We start from the raw sequence: 14,353 nt of genomic DNA on the forward strand, positions 1-14,353 counted from the left end.
CTTAAATTAAAAAAAGAATCCTACAAAGTATATTCTCAGTCCCAAACAGAATTAAATTGGAAAGCACTAAAAGAAAGATATCTGAAATACCCTTAATTATTTAGAAATTAAACAGACAACTTCTAAATAGCCCAGAAGTCAGAGAGAAAGTCTTAAGGAAATGAAAAAAATATTTTGGACTAAATGAATAAACAACATCTCAAAATCTGTGGGATGAAACTAAAGCAGTAATTAAAGGGGAGTTTATAGCATTAAATGCACATATTAAAAAAGATCTGGGAATCTATGAATAATAGGCAACTCACATACAAAGAGAGAAGAAAGGCTGACATTAGACTTGTCCATAGCAGCACTTACAAAGTCAAAAAATGGATCGGTATCTGCAAAGTTTTAAGAAAAGTATCTCTGAAGAATATTACGTTTAGCTAAATTTCCCTTTAAGCAAAAAACAGTACACACTCAAGGTACAGCATAGTCCCTATGTCAGTGGTTTTTTTTTTTTATTGTAATAATGAAGTATGGAGACAGATGGTATCTACCGTTGGAGTAAGCACAGCATAATACATAGAGCTGTCCAATTATTACACTAAACACACACAACTAACGCAACATTGTGTGTTAACTATACTTCAATTTAAAAAAAAAAAGAAAAGAGAAAGAAAAGAACATCTTCCACTTCAGTGATGACAGGAGAATCTGTCAGGGGTTGCCACTTGAAGAGAGTCTTCCCGGAAGGGAAGCCATCACAGAGGAAAGTGGAGCTGAGGGACACAGAGGAACCAGGTCTGACAAAAATGCTTGAGTAGCTGGATCCAGCCAGCCACACTTGTCGCTAGCTAACGTACCTCTGAAATTATGAGTACGAGGCAGTAAATTCCCTTTCTCACCCCAAAAAGAAAAAAGAAGAGCAGAGCTTCTCAGTGATGTAAATATTTAGAAATATAGTACTTATAATCCCATCTTTTTAAAAAAATGTAGCAGAACAAGAGGTATAGAATGAGGACATGATGGTCAAAGGATTGGTAATCAGCAATAAATCAGTTTAAATAGATTAAACTCCTTTGGAAATTATGGCTAGAGAAGAGAATTCTACAAAATTTTTTCATACAAAATAATTTAAAAATCAATTCAATTATTAATTTCAAGTAATTGAAAAACTGGGAATTAGTGGGAGAAGTTTTTGTTGTTGCTGGCTAATACCACCCTATTTATTTATTTATTTATTTATTTATTTTGATTTTTTAAAAAGATTTTATTTATTTATTTGACAGAGATCACAAGTAGGCAGAGACACAGGCAGAGAGGAGACAGAGAGGAGGAAGCAGGCCCCCCCGCCGAGCAGAGAGCCCGATGCGGGGCCGATCCCAGGACCGATCCCAGGACCCCGAGATCATGACCTGAGCCGAAGGCAGAGGATTAACCCACTGAGCCACCCAGGTGCCCCATAATACCACCCTTTTTAGATGAAGTCCTTCAACAGTCTAAAATTTAAATTTAAGATTACAGAGGCAACCTGATTCAACCTCTTGAAGCATTTCAAATTCTATATCCCTTCATTTTGGAGGAATCATACAGATTATTGAAATACTTCTTATGAAATAGCATTTACATGAAATTCAAAATGTTAATGTGTTTTAAAGTAACATGTAATCTAATCACATTTTTCTGAATTTTTGACTATTTTTCCACTGACATAGTCTAGTCCAGCAATTAAAAGCACAGGCACTGCAGTCAGTGTCCGATTTTGCCTGGCCAGTTCAGCTGGCAGAGCATGAACCTCTTGATCTTGGGGTTGTGACTTCAAGCCCCATGTTGGGCATAGAGCTTACTTAAAAAAGGTCAATTTTTTTTTTCTTTTTTAGATTTATTTATTTGAGAGGGAAAGAGAGAGAGTGCACAGGTAGGGGGAGTAGCAGATGTGGAGAAGCAGGCTCCCACTCAGCAGGGAGCCCCAACATGGGGCTTGATTCCAGGATCTTGAAATCATGACCTAAGCCGAAGGCAGTTGCTTAACTCACTGAGCCACCCAGGCACCCCAAGAAGGTTAACTGCAAATTCTAGTTTGGTTCACTATTTCTGTGACCAAGTATATTTTACTTAATTTCTTTTTGTAGTGGCTTCACCCGTAAAATGGGGATGAATTTTTAAAAAAAAGGTACTTGTAAGGTTGTTGAAGATTAAATGAGTTTACACATCATTTCACTGAATGCTGGTAAGTTTTTTCTGCACAGAAAGAATTTAGTTGATTTTCTTTCTTTCAAGTTCTCTGAATCACCTGATTTTTTAAAAGTACATGGCAATTTTACAAATCTGAAAAAATTCAGCATAAACCAAACTAATATCCTCTATGGAGAGAGAGGATACTGCATACCTTTTAAGCAAACTAGAAGTAAAAAAAAATAAAAAATGTGTACGCATATATTACTAACATCTAACAAAAAGTTGAAAAATGTACTAAAACTCAGGATCTTCTAGGCTCAATATCCACAGTCACTGTCAAACCAGTCTGTAATGAGGTTACAGTTCTTAGAGTTTAACTACTAATCAACTACTTAGAATCTAAAAAAATGTGCTTCTACTTCTTTGAATTTTGTATTATGAAATTAAAAGTTCAGAATCCCCAAATTATTTTAGCTTAGAATTATGATTCCTAGCCATTTTGCAGTAATAGATGCAGACACAATTTTGGAATAACAACATGAAGCAGTTATTTGAGTTTAACTTTACCATTTTTAAAATGAAGACAACAGTATTTATGGATGTAAATGTTTTAGAGCTTTAATTTAAAAATACTAGTTAATACTGGCCCTGTCACCAGCCATCAATTATGAATGTATTCAATTAATACTTATTGCAGCCCTACTATGTCCCTGTCATCAAGCTGGTGCATCTATTATTTTCATATTGACCACAAGCTGCTAGGTGTGGATCAATGAAGTTTAAAAAAAATCCTTGCATGCATGTACTTGTTCATTCATTCATTCACACAGTATCTAGAATGTAGTGTAGGTTCTGTGAACATTTGCTGACTGAATACATACCAAGGAGAAACTTACAATCAAATCGTAATTTAAAGGACGCCTGGGTGGCTCAGTCGATTAAGCCATTGCCTTCAGCTCAGTCACGATCCCAGGGTTCTGAGATCAAGTCCCACATCGGGCTCCTTGCTTAGCAGGGAGCCTGCTTCTCTCTCTGCCTCAGCCTGCCACTCTGCTTGTGCGTGTTCTCTCTCTCTGTGACAAATAAATAAATATTTTTTTAAAGATTTGTAATTTAAAACAATTATGGACTTTTTAAAAGATTTTTTAATCTATTCATTTGAGAGAGAGAGAGAGAGACAGAGCACAAGAAGGGGAGGCAGAGGCAGAAGCAGACTCCCCACTAAGCTGGGAGCCCGACATGGGGCTAGATTCCAGGACCCTGGAATCATGATCTGAGCCGAATGCAGGTGCCCAACCGTCTCAGCCACCCAGGTGCCCCTATGGACTACTTTTAAGGATTTTTTGTTGGTTATTGTTGCGTGTTTTTTAAATCAAGCAATGTCTTTTATAAGAATAAATTCTAAATCCAATAAGGAGGGTAGCTAGATTCCATAGTCAATCGTCATTATTCATAGATTCTGTATTTGTGAATTTACTTCCCTGCTAATAATTTGTACTCTAAAATCAATACACTTTTGTATATTGTGCTTTTGTGGTCACTGGTGGACATGAACAGAGCAAATAAAAAAGGGGACGCCTGGGTGGCTCAGTGGGTTAAAGCCTTGCCTTCGGCTCAGGTCATGATCCCAGGGTCCTGGGATCGAGCCCCACATCCGGCTCTCTGCTCAGCAGGGAGCCTGCTTCCCCCTCTCTCTCTGCTTGCCTCTCTGCCTACTTGTGATCGCTGTAAAAAAAATTATCTCACCTGATATGTGTGCTCCCAGCTAAGCTTACGCAAAGTGATGCTTTGCCTTCATGTTTTAGCAATGTTATAAATAACTGTCTTTTTTAGATTCTACTGAATGCAACAATTTGTGTTTTGGGGTACTATAGCTTTTTAAAATGGCTCCAAGATGTATTGTGGAGATGCTGTTCCTAAGTGAAAGAACACTAGAATGTTCCCAACAGAAAAAAAAAATGTGTGTTAGAAAGCTTCATCTAGGCATGAGTTACACTGCTACTTGACCACAAATTCAAGGTTAATGAATCAACATTATATATTAGTATCTTTAAACAGAAACACAGAAACACACTGAACAAGGGTATGTATTTATCAGCTGACAAAACTGGTGACAAGAGGCTGAAAGGAATCTAACCCTGTAATTCCCCAGTAATGTTTAGTATTCACCAACCACAGTAACTTTACAGAACATAACTATCATGATAACCATGGTATGTTTCAGATTAAGTAAATATTTCAAGTTGTTGAATAAAGTTAAGGTAGAGAAGCAGTGTACCATCATAGCATAAGTACTCTAAGTTAGGCAATCAGAATAGCTAACTTTCTAAACTAAGTAATAACTTTCTAACTCTATGAAGGTATGGCATTTAGTCCTTTGTGCTTTGGCTTTCTGAAGTGTTTCTGGCTGTTGTAGTAGGGAGGGCAAGGGCTGGACCACTTTCAAGGACACATCAATTCTCTACTTCTAAAACTGTACTATGAGTACTCACTTTGAATAATTTCCATTCTTTCTTCTTCCCTTCTAAAATCCTGTTGTTGGCTTCCGTGTTTTGACTTAGATAGAATGAGCTTCTTGTGACACCTAAATTGAACAAAAAAGCATGGGATTAGTTCCACAAAGAGTAGAAAAGCAATGAAAGAAGCTAGCTGACTTGTCTTAATCTCTATTTCAGGACCTTCTTCTACTTTGGCCTGTTTCCTCGGGTGCTCTGAGTGCTCCATCTTAACTTTTGGCCTCTTAAAACTTCTGTTGTCTGGTTTCCCTCTCCTCCCATCACTTATTTTCTCCATCTCAGCTACTTAGAAATCGAGATTCATTTGGCCTTCTAATTAGATAGGTGAAGAAAAAAAAAAAATCCTCAGACTATCAGCTATTAACTTTCATTCTCTCCTAAATTCTAAAATTCCTTTACACATAATGATAGGTATCACTTATCTTCACAGCTTCCAAAAGGAGTGTTTTTGAAATGAAGGTTATTTGGAAACTGTGTGGCAAAATTTTGACAACCCTGCAAAGTTGGTATTATTCCAATTTTATAAAGGAGCCAGTTTAGATGAAAAAATTAGTTCACCTAAACTTAGGAAATGATTTTGTCACCACCTAAAATCTGTATCATTACCTAAGTACCCATGCATGAAACCTACTAATCCGTTCCCTTCCTCCCAAAACTTTCTACTGTGCTCTTTGGAACGCCATTCTCAAACTCTTCACCAGTTCTCCTACCTCTTTGCTTTGCCTAAAATTTCCTTTACAGAGAATATTTCTCTGTGGCTGGCTCAAGTAGACCGGCCTCTACCTTCTTTGAACACAGGGTCCCAGAGGTGGGTGTCTATACTTTCCATTTCCTAACAAATGCCACTTTCAGGATCCTGCCTCCATAAGAAATCTTAGCCCTTGTGGATTCATTCTACTAATGTGTACCATCATCTACCATACTTCAGAGTTATTCAGACCCTTGCAAACACTTTTCATCATTCATGGATCTTTTTCTACACTCAAGTGATGGTTTTATCATGTTATTTCCATGTTCTTGTGGATATCCCATATATAATCCTGACCTCTCAATTCCTCATATCGAATGACTCCCCACAACACACACTAAATCAAAACCTCCCACTATGGTTCCTATTCAGCATCCTAACTGCTCTATCTCTAAAATCATTGATGTAGACCTTTTGTTCTCTGAGCCATGTTATATTGTCTGTCACAAAATTTCTAGTAGATTAAACACAGTGTTTCAAGTAATTTCATAAAATTAGAATTTGAGATATACATCAGAAATGTAACTGCCCCCAAACCCCTGGCAACATAACCTTGTTTCTAGGACACAGTAGGAGTTTGTTAAACATCTGCTTTAAGTTCAAGCATTCCCTATACATGTATGCCAATAATGGCCTTGTGGAAACAATGTGTAACAACTCAGGATCCCAGAGGCAGGTCTCCATAGTTTAGAATTTCAAGACACATGAAGGTCTTGAATATCTGTTGAGAAAAGCAGGCACCTACAGCATTCTCTAAATTACACCATCAACATGACAGTTATTATAAAACAATCTAGGTCTGCAGGAAGTACTTCAATCAAAAATCTTAAAGACAAGAAAAGAAAAATGTCCATTTACTTCACCTCAACAAGGACACTGTACTCCCTGAGAAGTCAGTTGCAGACTGTTTGTCACTAACACTTTAAAAAAAGAAAAAATATGTAAGAATGTAAACAAAAGAAACTTTTCACAAGGTCAATACTTACTACATAATCCAGTCATATTTCAATTTATACAAAGTATCTTTGGAAAGAAACCCTGGTAACATCAGGACATACAGAGTCCATTACAACATGGATAATTTTGCCCAGATGTACTTACCAGATATTAAATCAAGCTTTCACAAACGTAAAGTTAAGCAGAGTTAATGTTGTAACCAGGCATTCATGTCACTCTTTCAAAAACTCTCCCATGTCTCTTTATTTCCATGGATTTAAATTTAATTTCTTGCCCTCCCCACCAGCCTCCAACTGAACTTTTTAACAAGTCCCGCCCCAAGTTAAACTTAGCTTCCACAAACACAGCATAACATTTACACCTTTGTGCCTTCACTGAAACTATTCTTCTATCCTAAAATGACATTTCCTCTTCGTCCAACTGTAAAAATCGTAACTATCCTTCAAGGGCCTGCACAATACTCACCCCTCCTTGAGGCTTTCATCTCAACTTCTTTAGCATTTAAGTCTATACATTTTAACAACAAATTATGTAATGTCTGCCTCAGTTCCTGTTTCCTGTCTATAATTCTTATTGCCTCAAAATAGTTTATAAGCTTTATCAAAGTTTTTATTTCATTTACCATTGATAATATGAAGGTTTCATCTTTCCTATTGTCTGATTTTACAATCACATTTCTGATTCTACCCTTGTTCGCCTGTGTCCTGCTGATTTTTGTCCTGATACTGGTGAATCTGATGCTTTACTTGTCCTGATTCTATTTGCTCCAGAGTGGTCTTGAGATTTGCTTGGTTCTTGATCTTCATTTTGTCTCTAATTTTATTCTCTGGGTCCAGTGCATTGCAAATTCTAATATACACTTGGTACTTGAACTAAGTACCAAGGATACACAGCTAATTAAGAAACTTTGAAAGATTCTCAGTCTAGTGAGAAATACATAAAGATAAATAGGTATGTTACCATCCAAGAGAAGTCCTTTTATAGAAACGTGACTCAATGCTGTAGGAGCACAGAAGTGACAACTGATCAGAGCTCAGTAAAACATAGGGGATCTTTGAGCAAGGCCCTGAAAGGCAAGTAAGGAGCTGCCTTGAGACAACAAAAAGAGGGGAATTCAAAATTGAAGCAAGAGACAGGCATGAAAAAGCTTTTAATACTTGAGGATCAGGATGAAATTCTGTGTTGCTAGAAAGTACCATGTATGTGGGCAGGAGAGGGTAAGCTTAGGGATAAGGTTGTATATGAAAAACAAACAAACAAACAAACAAAAACAAACAGAAAGGGGCCTTGTAAGGCTTGCCATGCCAATAAACTCTAACTCATCTAGCAGGAAAAAGAAAGCCAAAAGAGATTATTAAGTTGGAAAGTGACTTAAGTAGGTTTATTTTTATGGGACACTAATTCTAGAAGTCATGTCAAAAATGGATTTATATGGTACAAAGCTAAGTAATAACCTAGGATACAAGTAATAAGAAGAACTATATTAAAGAAACATGGAGATGGGATTTACAACACTTGGGGAGTTAACTGGATGTGTGAGGAGAGTCAGGATACAGAGAGAGATGAGAACATCAACAGTTCTGTTTACACGTTAAATTGCGTCTTGTGTAAGAGGCATCTGAAATAAGCGAGCAGTACTACATGAGAGTACATAGGAAATGTGTTCATTATCTGCATGAATCATAGCAAGCTTTAATTTGATTTTAAAGCAGTATTACATTGCACTGGAAGGCTAGGCTCCACAATGTACTTGGTCTTGGTATTACTACTTAACTTTGATTTCCTAAACAGAATGAAATAATTTAGCCAATAAAAATGACCTCTACTTCTTAAAAGGGATCTTAGAAAACAGTAAGACCTTAATAGAGTTTGGGTTTGGGGGAAGACCAGTGAGGGAGCAGATCACAGATAGGTAGGGACAAGGATAGACAATAATGACTAAGCTTAGTCCTGAGGTACAAGCAATGCATGTCCGTCCAACATGAAACCCAATCCCCACCTCTAAAAAAGTAGTTGAGATGAGGAGCCTGCAGCACTCAAGTCACATGACCAAGAAAAAAAAAGAGTGATATTACATCCACTGCCAAATCCATCCATCCAGAGATGACATGGATTTGACATGTGGCCTTGGGTTAAGGGTAGAAGAATGGAGGGAATGGACCACAGGTTCAACAGAAAAGAACTTGATAGTGGTAGAATTTATCTTCTTCAATAAGGTTAGCTTCTAAAGCCAAAACAAAACGTAAAAATTTGAAAATCCCTAAAGAAATAATTTTAGAGACTGAATTTGTCTCTCAATACAGTAGTCCCCCTTATCTGTGGTTTTGCTTTCCAGTTTCTGTTACCCATGGCCAGCTGCACCTGGAAGATGATTCTCCTCTTGACGATCTCATCAGCCTAACACTATGTCATGATGACCAGGTCATGATGCCTGCATTGTTCTTCTTGCTTCATCTTATCACGTAGGCATTTTATCAGCTCACATCCTCACACTGTCTCAGAACTCAGATGTTCTGAGAGAGAAGAGACCATAATCACATAACTTTTACTACATTATACTGTTCTATTGTTGTTGTTAATCTCTTACTGTATCTAATTTATAAATAAACTTTATCACAGGTATGTATATATAGTTAAAAATATAGTATATATAGAGTTTGGTACTTCTTGTGGTTTCAGGCCTCCACGGGGGGTCTTGGAATGCATCCCCCCACAGACAAGGGGAACTACTATGTATAGGACCGACACAGCCCATTTCCCTCCAGCACTGAAGCAAATCATAATTTCCCCGATTGAGCACCAGATGAAGTGGTTAGGCTACTACTGAAGATGTAGGAACAGTATCCTTTTTTCTTTTAAGATTTTATTTGTTCATTTGAGAGAAACAGAGAGACAGAGAGAGAGCACAAGCAGGGGAAGAGGCAGAGGGAGAAGCAGACTCCCCATTGAGCCAGGAGCCCTACATGGGACTCTGTTCCCAGGACCTAGAGATCATGACCTGAGCTGAAGGCAGAGGCTTAACTACCTGAGCCACCCAGGTGCCCCACGAACTGAGCACCTGGGTGGCTCAGTGGGTTAAAGCCTCTGCCTTCGGCTCAGGTCATGATCCCAGAGTCCTGGGATCGAGTCCCGAGTCAGAATCTCTGCTTCAGCCTGTTTCCTTCTCTCTCTCTCTCTCTCTCTCTCTCTCTGCCTACTTGTATCTCTCTCTGTGTCAAATAAATAAATAAAATCTTAAAAAACAAACAAACAAACAAACAAACACTAGAATAACCCTTAGTATAGTAAGGCACTGACAACGGCATGTGAGATCCGAGATCTAAGGGGCACAGAGGATTCAAGTTTCCAACCTCAACACTGTTCCAGATCCTACGTTGCCTAAGAATGGTAAATGGTATTACTCACACTATTTAAACTGTACTATTTTGCTTAGTACATATAACAATTTGTATAAATTATGAAGTAACTGTACAGTACTCCAAATATCCAAATGTTACTAATCAGTAAAACATACCCTCTATAATAAAATTATTTTTGTTAAAAATGGCTCACTAGCAATACTTTCACATAAACATGAATCCATGAAAACAAAAATGTATTAATGAATTTACGAACCTTTTTCCTACATCCAAATTAGCTTCAGTTTCCACTTCAACACTGTTACCATTAGGTTTATCTTGAGTTGTTCTTGCCCTTCTACTTTCTACTACTTTTGCTGCTGCCTTAAAAAATGGAGTTGTTGAAGAGAAAGGAATCCATTACACCATTCTGAACAAATAACATTAAAATTAAGCCTTCTAATTCTTTGATAGTCATAACTAAAGTATCTGGTCACCGGTCAAGAAAGGGACTGTGTTGTGTTTTCTCCAGTAACTGTCATCAACAGCAGCTGCTTTAGTCACCTGCTTGGTTTATAAATCGTACAGAGAAGATTTCTTTGTACATGTTTGATACATGGGGCACTCAGTAGGCAATTTTAAGATAAAAGGTTACTTAGGAAAAAAAAAAATCAATAAAAAGTCCAGATAGGGGCAGCGGGGTGACTCAGTCTGTTAAGCATATACCTCCTGATTTAGGCTCAGGTCATCATCTCAGCATCGTGGGACTGAGCCCTCCATTAGGCTCCATGCTCTGCACAGAGTGCGCTTGGGATTCTCTCTCTCCCCTGCCTCTCTAAACAAACTCTTTTAAAAATTAAATAACAATTAAAAAATAAAAATTCCAGGTATTTATACTCAATCAGTGCTCCCCTATAACAGAAGTTAAAACTTTTTGAGGCCAAGACTGAGGATAAAATGTTACAAAAAAAACTTTCTAAAGGTCCTTCTTCAGTCTAAATCTTTTTTCTAAAAACATGCTAAAAATTCCTTTGATCTATTCTCCCCTCAACTTTTTATTTTGAAAAATTTCCCCAACTCTTATTTCAAAAAAGTTAAAAAATACTACAAAGATCACCAATAAACCCTTTAGATTCACTAATTGTAACACTGTCATTCTACAAAAATCACTAAATAAAATTCTGATTAGTTTTTAAGGATTTCTATTTCAAGTATTCTCCTTTATTGTAATAATCTCTCCTTACTCTATTGTTAGAGTCTCTCTGAAATATGCATACCTTCATAAGAAAGGCTGATGATTTTTCATTTATCACAGAATTCACATAACTCTTAATTTTCTCCATCATGTTGTTGTAGCTGAAGTGCTGAAAAATTGAGTGGAATGTATCTCTCTGAGAGATTATCTTATGCAATTTCCTTTTTAAAGGCTAAAGACAATAGGAAAAATAAATTAACATGTAAATCACAAATAAGATGGTAGAAATCCTATCTTATTTAATTCAAAAAAATCACATTATAAACTCAAAGACACATGAGATTTTTAAAAATTCTGTTTTAAATGGCCCATCAATGCATTTTTTTCTTACTTAAACTACTTTGTATTTCACACATACAGAAGGATTAAAAAATATATTATGAACTTGAAAGTCCATTGCCAAATTTGAGAAATAAAACATCATCTGTACTACTGAAGCCCTCTTTTTCTACCATAATGATTACACCTCTAGCTTCTCCTCTCAAGGTAGCCATTATCCTAAATTAGAATTTACCATATCCACACATTCCTTTACACTTGCACTAAGAATGAAGGTAACCATAAATATATGGTACTATTTAGCATATGCGTATTTTTCTGGAACTTGCTATATTTGCTCAACTCTGTGACATTTATCCATGTTGATTTGATTTTTATAGGACTAGCTTTCACTCTCATTACAACATTCCACTTATCAAAAATAGCATTTATTCATCCATTCTTCCAGCCTTTTGAAAGCATTTAAAAGCTATTTTCTATTACTGCTATACTGTTAAACATTTTTCTATAGGTCTTCTTGTGCACAGTACAAGCTTCTCTTGGACATTAGTTCTTTCAAGACTGGTTTTGCACAGTAAAAGCTACCGGACCTTCAAAAAATTCTACTTCTTAGTTTCTACTCCAGACCAACTGTCTTAGTGGGACCTGTTTGTTTGTTTGTTTGTTTTTTATAAAACTTCATGGCTTTTAGGGGTGCCTGGGTGGCTCAGTTAGCTGAGTGACCAACTCTTGATTTCAGCTCAAGTCATGATCTCGGGGTCCTGGGAATAAGTCCCAAGTTGGGCTCCATGCTCAATGGGGAGTCTGCTTAAAAGTCTCCTTCTCCCTATGTCTTTCCCCTGCTACGTGCTTTCTCTCTAAAATAAATCTTTAAAAAAAATTTTTCATGGCTTTTAAAAATGTGCAGTAAAAAAAAAATTACTCTAGGGACTTATCTAGAAGTAGAATTGCTGGAATGTATACTCAGATTTTGCTAAAATGCTCTCAAGTTTATGAGCTAATTTACAGAACTGAGAAGGTATGGCAGCCTTACCATTTCTCCACTCCTTGAGCCAACTGTTAGTATTCTAAGGTATTTTAATCATTGCCGGCCAGAGGTTTAGTTAATACTATTTCAACATATTACGTGGGATTGCCCTGAAATACTATTTCAACATATTACGTGGGATTGCCCTGATTACTCATGCTAGTGAGGTTAAGCATTTCCTTTTACGCTTATTGGCTGTAAGCTTTTTTTTTTTTTCCTGTGCTGTACAGAGTGGGGTTTTTCAGTAACCTCACATGTTAAGGCAAAAAATGTAGGGGCATGGAACCCAATAAACACATCAAGCTTTCAGGTGGAATCTCTGTGGAGGTTTATACCTTAGAAACAAAAGCAAATTAGAAATAAATGGAGCCTTAATAAAACTTCAACCTACTCTTGACTCTGTTCAGTAACCTCAACAGATTAAGGTGATCACCCCCAACTCTATACAAGCACGCTCAAAGGTGCTCAACTTCACTGTTCAAAGGAAGAGAAACCAAAACCCAATGTGATGCTACTACATATTTGCCAGAATGACTACAAGGAAAACTACAGAGCAGGTCTGTAAAGCAAGTGGAACTCTTCCACACTACTGAGCGAATGGATATAACACAACCACTTTGGAAAACTGTTTGGCAGAATCTACTAAAACCAAGTATATGTATATCCCACAACCCATCAATTCTATAAGTATATATCCAACAGAAACACGTATTATTTGTTCTACAAAAGATGTGTAAAAGGGGCGCCTGGGTGGCTCAGTGGGTTAAGCCGCTGCCTTCGGTTCAGGTCGTGATCTTGGGATCCTGGGATCGAGCCCCGCATCGGGCTTTCTGCTCAGCAGGTAGCCTGCTTCCCTTCCTCTCTCTCTGCCTACTTGTGATCTCTCACTGTCAAATAAATAAATAAAATATTAAAAAAAAAAAAAAAAAAAAAAGATGTGTAAAAGAAGGTAACAGCCCCAAACAGGAAGTAAATCAAATGTTTCTCAACAGTAGTATTCTTTTTAATTTTTTTTTAAAGATTTTATTTATTTATTTGACAGACAGAGATTACAAGTAGGCAGAGAGGCAGGCAGAGAGCGGGGGGAGGCAGGCTCCCTGCTAAGCAGACAGCCCGATGTGGGGCTCGATCCTAGGACCCTGGAATCATGACCTGAGCTGAAGGCAAAGGTTTTAACCCACTGAGCCACCCAGGCGTCCCTAAGTTGCATATTCTAATAATGGAACAATGAGACCAAGTCAACTATTGTTACAAGCAACACCATGGATCAATCTTATATAAACTTGCTATATGGAGGCACCTGGATGGCTCAGTAATTAAGTGTCTGCCTTCGGCTCAGGTCATGATCCCAGCGTCTTGGGATCGAGCCCTGCACTGGGCTCCCTGCTCAGAGGGAGTCTGCTTCTCCCTCTCCCCCTCCATGTGTTCCCTCTCTCACTGTCTCTGTCACATAAATAAATAAAATCTAAAACAACAACAACAAAAAAAAACCCTTGCTAAATGATTACATTACATAAAATATGGAAACAAGTAGAACTAATTTTGGATGTTGCAAGTCAGGATAATGGCTATCCTTGAAAAGATGGGAGGGACATTGACAGGAGGGTGTGGGCAATGTTCTTTTTCCTGATCTAGGGGGTCATTACAAAAGCATGTTTCTTTTGCAAAAACACATCTTTTTATACACTTATAGTACAGATATGCTATTAATAGTATGCTACTGTTCAATAAACTTCACTAAAAATGTATAAAACTATTTTTTATTTCTTTAAGTAAAAATAAGCTCAATTTATTCTAACATTTTATTTTTAATCTTTAAAGAACTAAGTTCAATTGATCTTAACATTACACATAAATACATAAACTACTAATGATCACGTAAGAACCCTCTAGAAAAACGAGCTATACTGTTGTTTTTTTCTTTTTTTTCTGTGGGTGCCTGGGTAGCCCAGTAGGTTAACTGGCTGCCTTTAGCCCAGGTCATGACCCCAGGGCCACCAGACTCCCAGACCAGCGGGGAGCCTGCTTCTGCCCCTCCCACCTGCCCATGTAGGTGCTCTCTTTCTCTCTGTC

The 14,353-nt window shown here is 37.4% G+C and overlaps 1 protein-coding gene across 6 annotated transcripts in view; it reads right to left on the reverse strand.

The window, feature by feature from the left end:
- Positions 1-14,353, reverse strand: part of TERF1 (telomeric repeat binding factor 1) — a 35,105-nt gene that overhangs the window by 8,115 nt on the left and 12,637 nt on the right. For 2 of the 6 annotated variants that reach the window (XM_082719861.1, XM_082719860.1), the window contains exons 5-8: positions 10,997-11,146; positions 9,997-10,103; positions 6,288-6,344; positions 4,653-4,744 (exon numbers count right to left, since the gene is read on the reverse strand). In XM_082719861.1, coding sequence (XP_082575987.1) covers positions 4,653-4,744; positions 6,288-6,344; positions 9,997-10,103; positions 10,997-11,146 — 406 coding nt within the window. Of the gene's footprint in view, positions 1-3,061; positions 3,234-4,652; positions 4,745-6,287; positions 6,345-9,996; positions 10,104-10,996; positions 11,147-14,353 lie in introns of those variants that run through there. The other 4 variants (XM_082719863.1, XM_082719862.1, XM_082719865.1 and 1 more) reach the window with 3 other exon arrangements.

This window comes from Mustela nivalis (genome assembly GCF_964662115.1).
Source record: "Mustela nivalis genome assembly, chromosome: 2".
Classification (NCBI taxonomy): domain Eukaryota; kingdom Metazoa; phylum Chordata; class Mammalia; order Carnivora; family Mustelidae; genus Mustela; species Mustela nivalis.